The sequence below is a fragment of the Notamacropus eugenii genome, chromosome 2, assembly GCF_028372415.1.
Source record: "Notamacropus eugenii isolate mMacEug1 chromosome 2, mMacEug1.pri_v2, whole genome shotgun sequence".
Lineage (NCBI taxonomy): Eukaryota > Metazoa > Chordata > Mammalia > Diprotodontia > Macropodidae > Notamacropus > Notamacropus eugenii.
The window spans coordinates 306720230-306731825 of record NC_092873.1 but is presented as its reverse complement, the minus strand read 5'-3'; the positions used below and the strand labels follow the sequence as shown (position 1 = coordinate 306731825).

At 40.3% G+C, this 11596-nt stretch overlaps 1 protein-coding gene across 1 annotated transcript; it reads right to left on the bottom strand.

The window, feature by feature from the left end:
* Nucleotides 1-7648: 7648 nt before the first annotated feature.
* LOC140523004 (late cornified envelope protein 3D-like) lies at nucleotides 7649-7999 on the bottom strand. Its single transcript, XM_072638114.1, has one exon. The coding sequence runs from the start codon at nucleotides 7997-7999 to the stop codon at nucleotides 7649-7651; it is 351 nt and encodes a 116-aa protein (XP_072494215.1).
* Nucleotides 8000-11596: the final 3597 nt, after the last annotated feature.

Sequence of the window (11596 nt, the reverse complement as noted above, 5' to 3'; positions counted from 1 at the left end):
CAATAGTGTCTTTTTGTCATCAAATTTGAGGTTTTCTTGGCAAAGGTATTGGAGTGATTTTCCATTTCCTTTTCTAACTCATTTAGAGATGAGCAAACTGAGGCAAACAGGATTAAGTGACTTATTCAAATTCACATAACTAGTAAGTATCAGTTTTGGACTCAGGAAGAGGAGTCTTCCTGACTCTATCCACTGTGCCACCTACCAGCCTACTCCCAAGTCTAACGCTATCTATAATGACACTATTCTGCCTCTCTGTAATTATGATGATTATACGTAACGTACTTGAATTTCTCTTAATTAAATTATACTTTAATGAACTGGCACCAACTTAACCAGTCACCTCAATTAACCAGGCTTTCTCCACAAACCACTTTCAGGGCAAAGAAAAGATAGCAAGAAAACAAGTTGTATCCTGGGATTTTCTTTTGAAAAAAATCAATCTCAGGATACAACCCAGGATCAGCGTAGGTTAAGAGCAGTATCTTTCCCTTTGGTCAGTTACAGGAACAGTACTGGACCATTATTATTATTAATGATCAGCAATGTGAGCTCCATGGCCCCACTGTCCTTCCAAATCCCAAACCATGATTGATTCTAGTAAGGCAGGGAACTGAACAAATACGCTGATGAAAGTTTTATAGCTATAAAGGTTGAAGGGTTGGTCCTTTGACCTTTAGGTAACCACCAAATCCAATGAGGCAGAAACCAATAAATAGCAAACTATGGTTCGGGTAAAAAAAACCATTTGGGTTATGTAATGTTAATCACACTAAACTATATTGAGACTCATGAATTCCTAGCTGGGTCCCTAGCTCCACCACTGCCTTACTGGGTGGATTTGGACAATTGGCTTACCTCCCTTCATCTCAATTTTCTCATCTGTCACATGATGGGGTGGAGTAGAGAAGGGGTCTCAAACTCAAATGGAAATGCACATTGATTTAGAAAACCACAAACTAAGGTTATCTATGTTGTGTTATATTTTTATTTATCTTATCAAACATTTCCCAATTACATTTTAATGTGGTTGGAGTCTCATTCTGGAGTTTTGAAGCTAATTGTACCAATAAGTTTCACCCCTCTGGACCAGAGGGCCTCAAAACTCCTTTGCTTCACAGTGATCATAACAATTCACTCACGCAATGCCCTAAAGTTTTATATTAAGAGCCTTCCCTCTCAAAGCTTTTAAGAAGCAGATAGTTCAAGTATCATTGTCTACATTTTACAGAGTGGAATACTTGTAACTGTCCCCCTTTCATTGTTGGTGGACTTTAAACTTAGGTTTAAAGAAGTTACTTGATTTGTCAGTGGTAACATACACAGCTAGTGGCAGCTAAGTGACAGAGTGAATAGAGTGCCAGGCCATGAGTCAGGAAAACTCATCTTCCTTAGTTCAAATCTGGTTTCAGACAGTTACTAGCTGTGTGAACCTGGGCAAATCACTCAACCCTATTTACTTCAGTTTTCTCATATGTGAAATAAGCTGGAAAAGGAAATGGCAAACCACTCCAGTATCTCTGCCAAGAAAATTCCAAATGGGGTCACAAACAGTCTGAAACAATTGAAACACGCTACTAATGATAACAAAAAAAATAAAACTAGTAGGTGTCAGAACTAGAAATACCACCCAGAGCTGGTGATTCCATATCTTGTGTTCTTTCTGCTCTACACAATGGCTCAGTCAGTTGATCAATAATCATTAATTAAGTACTTATTCAGTGTCAGGCATTGTGCCAGTCATTGGCGCCAATCCCTGCTCTCAAGAGGTTTGCGTTGTAATGAGTATAATCAGTATATAAGAAATAAATAAAAAGGGAATGAAATATAAATTATTACAAAGTGGCTAAATACAAGAGAGTTTGGAGAGTCATCTAATGGTTGGAAAGAGCTGGAAAAACTTTATGTAGGAAGTCATGCTTGATTTGTGTCTTGAAGAAAGAAAGGTGGAAGTAAGGGCCTGCACACCAAGCATGAGCTATGATTTGAGCAAAGGCAGGATGATCAGATATCTACTGAGGACCTTAAAGGGTAATTTAATTGCCCTCAAAGCACAAAAAAGCCTCATTTTTTCCTTTTGTCTTTACTTGTCTTTTTATATGTCTCCTTCTTTAAGAGTCTTCTAATCTTTCCTTATTTTTATTTTCTCCCCAGGCCTGGAACATAGTCAATGTTCAATAGAAGTTTGCCAACAGGCTTCTACTTTTAGATGCATCCCTTTCCCAGGCTTCTAATCTCTGAGGCAAAGACTTACCTCAGCTGCCCAATCCTCATCTCTTGACTGTGGTTTCAATTAAACTTAACACTAATTAATTAAATTGAACAATTAAGTTGAACACTAGACTCGTGTTCAGGGAGGACTAAAGCTTCTGGTGAGAAGGCTTGCTAAGCCCTGTTCAGGGCTGCTCATCCACCTTGGGTGTCCATCCTTCACCCAACTCTCACTTGTGGTTCCAGGAAACTGTAACATCAGAAGAGGCCACACCCTGGTATACTCTCTCAGCAGACAGGCTAAACCAGGTTGAGAGTAATTAGTAGACCTCAAACACGTTGGTGAATGAAGGGGATGTCCACCCCAAGTATGTGAAGACTTCCCCTGAATGAATGGATAGATGAGAACAATTTGTTCCAATAGTTATGAAGGTAACTGAAGCAGGCACTGTGAAGAGCTTATCACTTGGTCCTACATCAAAGATACCAAGGTCATCCACTCTATTCTGGGCCATCACCAGTTGTCTTGAGTTCTGTCTTTCCATTGGACTTCAGCGACTAGAGGAAAGAATGAGGCTGATGACTTTGTGCAACTCTGCCTCACATAAATCCAGTTCATGAATGAGTCAAGACATCATCTGTGATGTCACTGGTTCTCTCCAAAAACCAAGGATGGACAACAGCAACACTAGACTCAGTCAACTGGTCACAGAATATTTATTAAGCACCTACTATATGGCAGGCACTTTACTAAGTGCTGGAGATGCAAAAAGAGGCGAAAGGCAGTCCCTGAACTCTGGAAATTTACTATGTGATGGGGGAGACAACAAACACATATGTACATGTGAACTATATACAGGATAAATAGTAAATAATTAGCCAGTGGAAAGCATTAGACTTAAGAGAGTTTAGGAAAGACTTTCTGTAGATTAGATTTTAGATAGGACCTGAAGGAAGCTCGGGAGCCAGAAGGAAGAGCATTCTGGGTATGAAGGACAGCCAGAGAAAATGCTCAGAGTGGAAAGATGAAATATTTTGTTCATGAAATAGCCAGGAGGTCCTTGTTACTAGATTGAAGAGTACCTAAGGTATAAGAAAACTAGAAAGATGAGTTCTGGGAGTGGGTAAGTAGGGGCATAAATCGTGTGAAAAGCTTTGAATGCCAAACAAAGGATTTTGCATTTAGTATAGGAAGTAACAGGAAGCTACTGGAGTTTATTGAGTATGCACATACCTGCCTTTTAAGAAAGGATGTACTGGATCAGGGAGAGACTTGAGGCAGGAGGGGAAAGAGAAGAGGGCCTAGGACTGAGGGACATCTAAGATTAGATAGTGTCACTCAAGTAAACATCCATTAATGGAGCCTGAGAAGGAATGGTCTGATAGGTAGGAGAAGGATGTCCCAAAAAGGAAGAGAAGGTGATCAATGGTACCAGAGGCTGCAGAGAGGTCCAGGAGAATGAGGATCAAGAAAAAGCCATGGATCAGGCAACTAAGAGATCACTGATAACTTTGGAGAGAGCAGTTATAACACCATGGTAAGGTTGGAAGGCAGTTTGGAAGAGGTTAAAAAAAAGAATGAGAAGGTAAAACAGAGAGGAATTTATTATAGATTTTTTCCCCCAAAAAAGGGCACAAAGACAGAAAAGCTACAGGAAAAACGTTAATGGGCATGGAAAGATTAAGTGAAGGTTTTTTCAGTATGGGAAGACATGGACATGTTTATAGGCAGTAGGGAATGAGACAGTAAAGAGGGAGGAATTAAAGAGTGGGGATACAGAGGGGGAAATCTATGGAGTATATGGGGTGAAAGCTAGAAGGGCTAGTACCTTACTCCAGGTAAGGAGTAAAACCACTTCATTATATTGTTCATTCTTCATTTTTGAAGACTGATGACATCATAAAGAGTGGATAATGGGTGATGACTGGTGAGTGAATTGGATTTAAGTGAGGCAGAGTTACACAAAGTCATCAGCTTGTGAGACAAGATAAAGGAAATAATGACATATGAAAGCTGAGTGATACAAGAAAAACGGGGAGAAGAAGAGGAAGCCCAAAATGAATAGTGTCAGTTTTTTTCTGTACAATATGAGCCAAATTTCTCAGCTGAAAAGATGGGGGGAGGGCAATTAAAGGAGGCTTGAAAAAGGATGAAAAAAGTTGGAAAAACAGATGTGGAGAGTAGGAGAATGAATTGATAAGGGAGGCCTAGAAGGATTATCTAGTTGCAATGAGGACCCAGTTGAGGTTTGTGTGCCGTAACAAATAGGAAAGCCAGAACTCTCTAAAGACTCCATCTAGAAGCCTCCCTCAACTATCTCTCAGGATGAGTCTCTGAGCACCAAAGTTCTTCCTGTAAGGGTGGCCTAGGGAAGGTCAGAATTGCATGACATAATTATCCTGGATTATGAAAGAGTTTTTTCCTCCTAGAAAGCCATCTTTCATACTAAGAGCCAGTTTTGGGGAACACCTAGAGAATATGACCATCAGTCATCTAATTCATCAGATCAGAGAATTTCAGAGCTAAAAGTCTCAACTAAAATCTCACCTACAAGAAGCCTTTCCTGGTCCCACTCCTTTCCTCCAAGATTACCCCCCCATTTATACTGTATATATCTTATATGTACATAGCTGTTTTCATTTTGTCTCCTTATTAGATTTTTAACTCCATGAGGACAGGCACTATTTTTGTCTTTCTTTTTATACTTAGTATTTAGCACAGTGCCTTAGTAGGTGCTTAATAAATACTTGTTGACTTGATTCTGCAGTACATCCAGGAAATGGTGGTCATGGAGGCTTATGTTGAAGGTTTCCAGTGAAGGGAAACCCCCTGTCCCCTGAGGCATCCCACTGCTATTTAAGACAATTTCCCCTTTAAGAATTTTATTTTTATTTCCTGACAAGCCTAAATTTAGGTCTTAGCAATGCCTATCCATTTCTTCTAACTTTGCCTCCTGGAAACAGTCAGAAAAAGCTATATCCTTTTTTTTCTTCACAAGACAGTCCTTTAAATACTTCTAGACTCCTATTGGATCTTCAAGCACCTTTGACCAGTCTCCACTACTATGTATCTTCTTCTCCAGATTCAAGAGGTCTCCAACTGATTCCACCGATTTTCCTATGGCAAAGTTTCTCAGCCCTGCAATATCCTTGATGATTCCCATCTCTGGTTGTTTTCCATTACAGGAACATTTTTCATAAAAGGACTTTGAAGGTTCTATGGGAACTCCAGCAAGAGGCTCAAGGAAGGGAAGGAATTGAAAGAAAACAACATAGACATTGGGGAGAAAGAGTAGGGGGAGATATATTCCGATGATTGGTTGACTGATTGCTTTAGGGAGGCAATGGGGTGAAGTGACTGGCCCAGGGTCACACAGCTAGTAAATGTCTGAGGCCAGATTTGAACTCAGATCGTCCTGACTCAAGGGTTGGTGCATTATCTACTGTGTGATCTCGCTGCCCCTATTTTAATGATTTGGTGCTCTTTAACTATCTCCCTATTTATCGTGGATATCATACTCTCTATTAGAGATTTTCGAAGTATATTTGCCAATCCAAAGTTTGCTGAGAAATTGTCAGGAACTATTTCTTGTGAGAGAAAACAGAAACCAAATAAATGAATGGCTGAATTCTGTCTTCATTCTAGACCTGGAGCTTGGAAAATCTAGGTTCAAATCCTGCCCCAGACACTTATTTGCTTGTTTGACCTTAGGTAAGTTATTTAACGACTCTCAGCCTTCGTCTCCCCATCTGTAAAATGGGAGTAACAATAACACCTCCTCTAGAGATATCATGAAATAATATATGAAAATTGTTCTTCAAACCTAAATTGCTACATAAATGTTAGCTGTAATTATTACTTCCATCATCAATTACCATTGTCCAATACACTCCAAATAGCTATTCTCCATTGATCTTCCTATTTCTCCCAATATTTTTTCTTTTATAAAAATTTATTTATTTATTTATTTTAAGTTTTCAACATTCATTTCCACAAAATTTGAGTTCCAAATTTTCTCCCCATCTCTCCCCTCCTCCACCCCAAAATAGCTTGCATTCTGATTGCCCTTTCACTAATGTACCCTCCCTTCTAACACCCCTCCCTTCCCTTATCCCCATATTCTCTCTTGTCTTGTAGGACAAGATAAATTTCTATACTCCATTACCTGTATTTCTTATTTCCCAGTTGTACGCAAAAACAATTCTCAACATTTATTCCTAAAACTTTGAGTTCCAATTTCTCTTCCTTCCTCCCCCCCCACCCATTCCCACTGAAAAGGCAAGCAGTTCAATTTAGGCTATATATGTGTAGTTTTGCAAATGACTTCCATAATAGTCATGTTGTGTAAGACTAACTATTTCCCTCCATCCTGTCCTGCCCCCATTTCTCTATTCTCTCTTTTGACCTTGTCCCTCCCCAAGAGTGTTGACTTCTAACTGATCCTTTCTCCCATCTGCCCTCCCTTCCATCATTCCCCCCGCCACTTCCCCCAATATTTTTAAACCATTTAAACTTGTTGTTAGCTGTCCCGGTCAGACTCAGACCTTTCTGAGGTTAGTATTCCTGGCTCTATTCTCTAGGTCTGTGCCAAGTGGTCTTTGAAGTGCTACCATCACCTCTGCTCACAAGCCAATTTAATTTTGGAATGGTTCTAATTATTAGGAAATTCTTCCTGATACTGAGACTAAAACTGTCAATTTATACCCTCTACCTATGGTCCTGGTTTTGCCCTCTGGGATCAATGAGCACAAGTTTAACAGATTACACATGGCAAGCTTTTAAAAATTTGAAGATGACATTTGGGATCCCTCCAAGTTTTCTCTCTCAGCCAATCATCTCTCAACATACTCTGCCTTCAGAGTGGTATCTGGGATTGGATGTCACACTGCAGATGTGGATTGATCAGGGCAGGGGAAAATAAAACTATCACCTCTGTGTCTATAGAAACAAATCCTTTATTCAGGAAACCCCAAATTAGCTCTCTTTGTCCAGCTCATCATGCTGCTAATTTACATTGAGCATGTGATCCACTAACCATCTTAGGTCTATTATGTATAAACTGCTTTCTAGTAACTTCTCCTTCTCGCCCCCCCCTCCCCCTCAACATGTGTTTGTGCCTTTTAATTTGAAACTAAGTGACAGATTTTCTGTAGAGTGGTCCTTGGCCAAATTGGCCCAGTGGGAGCCATTGCTTATAAAGAAAGAAGAGCAGAAAGCAGGAGGTGTCTGTGACCAGATAGATCTTTATTGATGCATTAGATTGTTGGATTCAGCTCTGAAATTTGGGGAATTTGAGAGGAGATGAAGTGTTAATGCTGGGTCTCTCAGTTCCCAAGGGACATCTCAGCAGCTTAGGAGGAGGAATGGGAAAGAAGAAGGATGATGAGTGGCTTTTTTTGATTCCTCACATTCTGTTCTTCAGGTAAGGGCACCAGGTCAGTAGCAGCCCCCAGAGCTGCCACCACAGCCCCCAGATTGCTGGTTGCGCCCACTGCCACTGTCACAGCGGCCAGGGCTCTGGCCTCTGCATCTATTGGATCTCCTGTGATGGGAAAAGAGAGAGCAGCCACTCCCTGAGCCTAAGCTGCCACATCCTCCAGAGCTGCCCCATCCTCCAGAACTGATGCATCCTCCAGAGTTGGCACATCCTCCAGAGCTGCCACATCCTCCAGAGATGGACCCACAGCCAGAAGTGATAGGAGCAGTGCAAGGAGCCTGGGGAGGATTCTTGGGGGTCTGGCATTTGGGAGGGGGCTGGCACTGCTGCTGGCTTTGCTGGTAAGACATCTTTGGGTAAATTCAGTAAACCTAGAAGACAATAATGGAGTTTTTCAGATTCTTGAAACCCAGAGAATATTTTTAATTTTTCCATTTTGAACCAATTCACATTGTGAAGATGAACTAATCTATAACACATTAATATCCAATAGTAATCTAATAAATAAAATTTATTCCTATAGACAAATGCATTTAGGTAAAAATTTGAAGAGTAGGGAATGAACATATAGCACCACTTAGGGTTAGGAACATTTTGTGAACATTTCTATGTGATCTGAGAGGCAACATTGTGTTCTGGCTAAGGAGCTAGCCTCAAAGCCAGGAAGACCTGGGTCAAGTTCTGCCTGTAACAGAGTGACTGTGTGACCTTGGACAAGTCACAGTCTCTCAGTGCTCTGACCAACTTTCTAAAAAACTATAGGAACTGCATTGGTAGAAGGAGTTTCATCATATAAGGGATTCCTCATGCCAAGAGGTCCAGGCCTTATTAATGGGTAAGTAGCAATTTGATAAACTCTACAGAATCTCTCTTTACATGCATACACACATACGTGTGTTCTAGAGAAGGGAAGATGACCTCCCCAGAATGCCCAGGCCATCACAATGATTCCAGGACATTGCAGATTTTCCAGGAACTCAGATTTTTGCTGCTCCCTCCCCCTCCAAACATTAAGCTCTTGGCTTTTCTTCTGGGGTAACCCAGCATGATTCTCCATCAGTGTAGAGCAATAATCATGCTGATGACAGCATTTTTATAGCACTTTAAGGTTTTCGGAGAACCTTACAAATATGATCTCATTTTATCCTCACAACAACCACAGATTGTAGGCGTTATTATTATCATCCCCACTTTACAGATAAGGATCCTGAGGCAGACAGAAGTTAAGTGACTTTCCCACAGCTAGTTAGTGTGTGGGGCAGGATTTGACCTTAGGTTTTTCTGACTCCAGTTCCAACACTCTGTCCTATCCAATGGGACCCAAATCCAAAGTACAAGTTTCTCATCTTCACCAGCTGCAGCACTTCTCATTCAGCTCCTTACTATTTTCTTCTCAACCCCTCTCTCCTTTTTCAAGCAATCCATAAACATTTATTAAGTACCTGCTGTGTGCCAAGAACTGTGTTGAGTGCTTTGTTTTTTCCTTTTTCTCCTTTCCTACTCCTCTCTCCCCCTGCTTTATGCTCTCCTTCCCTCTCCTCCAACACCCTACTCCAAGCCTCCCCAGGCTCTCATGCAGATACTCACCCTGATCACAACACGGACAGGAACTCTCTGCTGAAGAACGAGACTGGGTGAGGAGCCAGGGGCACGGACACCTTTTATAAGTCATCCTAGGCTGAGCTGTTGGCATGGGATCCAGCTCTCTAGAAGGAAGAGAGCCTTTCCCAACCCGTGGCACGTGTCAGATAATTCCTGACATTCTTCAGCCTCTCAGTCAGAGACATGAGTCATTACTTGGACCACTGAGTTGGAAAGGACCTTCAATACATCTACTCCAAACCCCCATTATACAGATGAAGAAACTGAGGCTTCAAGAGATTAGATGACTTGCCCATGTTTGAATCCAAGTCCTCCATAACCAATGTTAATGCTTTCTTCATTATGCCAGGTTATGGTAGAGTTGAGTTATCTCTTCCTTCAAGAAGAGGGTAAAAAGACGATGCTTTCAGAAAGCTGTGTCCTTTCTGGAAATTAATGGCTTCCTCCTCACAGAAAAGTTTGAGAAATTCTCATAAAGTCCAAGGCTCTACTTTCCTTTCCAATTCTCTCTCCTCTGAACTACTGAGGACTTGGGGTTTGGGGGGATAATTGACTTTTTCATTCATCTAATCATTCATTCATTCACTCATTCATTCATCTACTCATTCATCACTGGAGAAAAACATATTGAGCCAGTATTGTGTACAAAGTTCTGAGCCTCCGGGAATCTGGGAAAATAAAAGATAATGAAACAGCCCCACATCCTCAGTGAGCTTGTAACATTACAGATGGTAGACAAGTACACAAATAAATACTGTGCCATACAGGGAGACTAGATTGGACTTGTGATTTCGCTGACATTTGGAATTCCATAGAGAAGAGTCTTAATTTCCTTGTGTCATGGACCCCTTTCGTGCTTTGGTGCAATCTAGGAACCCCTTAGTAATTTTTGAGATAGTATTTAATAATAATGCTTTTGGTATATTTAGTTTAGTGTATATTTCTTATGCTTTTAGATATTACATGTATCTATTAATAGGTATATGATTATGAAGGAAACTAATTATTTGAAAGAGTTACCCCCAAAATTTAAGTTTAATCAATTCACATCCACAGAAAGAATGAAATCTGAATGCAGATCAAAGCATACTAATTTTTTTCTTTTTTTCTCTTATCATGGTTTTTCCTTTTGATTCTGATTCTTCTTTTACCGCATGACTAATGTGGAAACATGTGTAACATAATTGTACATGTATAGCCTATATCAGATTGCAGGCCATCTTGATGAGGTGGAAAATTTTAGACCTTGAAATCTTATAAAAGTAAATGTTGAAAACTAAAAATAAATAAATTCATAAAAAAGAAAAAGAAAAATGTTTAATCAATCAAAAAACATTTATTAGGTACCTCCATAGGCAGGTGCTAAGCTCAGGATGTTATCCATTACACCAGGACTTACCCCCTCCCCTAGATGATGAATCTCCTATAAGTGCAGGTCAGCAGCTTCTATACAACTTAGAGTCTTGGAAAGTTGCCTGAGCACTTAGTGGCTAAATGATTTACTTAGGGTCACACAGCAATTCTGTGTCAGGGACTGGACTTGAAACTGGCCTTCTGAGTTCTTAGTCTAGCTCTCTACTCACTGCTGTACACCGCCCCTCTCTGTTACATCACATAAGGTGGGAAAAAACTTTCAAAAAGGTATAGACAACATGTCATAGGACAGGGGATGTTAATTTGTGTGTGAGCCTTTTTGTGGGGTTCATGACAGACTCGAAGCCACAGACCCTCTTTCAGAATAATGTCTTTAAATGCATAAAATAAAATATACAGAATTACAAATAAAACAAATCATATTGAAATATAAATGCTTATTGACTAACTGAAATACATTTATTGATTTTTTAAAAAATAGTTCATAGATCCTGCTATAGGAAGTTAGTTTAGGGAAAAATCATATTTAGCTGAGGTGACCAGGGTCATCAGCATGAATGAGGAGCTATATGATGTGGCCTTGAAGGATGACTTTGCTCTTAAATATGTTGTCCCTTATTGTTCCCATCAATCGCTGATCATATCTGTAGAATATCCCCATATGGAGGGGAGGATGTGAAACATAGGGTCCAACAGTTTTCATACTAAATTTATTCCAATCTCATCCAAAACACTCCTTTTACATGTTAGGAAGCCAAGGGCTAAGAAATGAGATGAGTTGCCTGGTCTTAAGTCATGAGTGACAGAGCTGAGCTATGAGGCAGGGTCCTCTTCCTCCAAATTCCATGTTTCTTCTGCCATATCATGTTGTCTCTCATTCTATAGACAAAGGTTTAATAAGCAATTTCTAGGTATGACACAGCTCTGACAGAGCTGTAACCATTCTAGGACACAAAAGAATGCCTTGGGAT

Bases quoted from the DNA above. Each gene is read 5' to 3' on its own strand.
- LOC140523004 (XM_072638114.1), bottom strand. From the start codon at position 7,999: ATGTCTTACCAGCAAAGCCAGCAGCAGTGCCAGCCCCCTCCCAAATGC.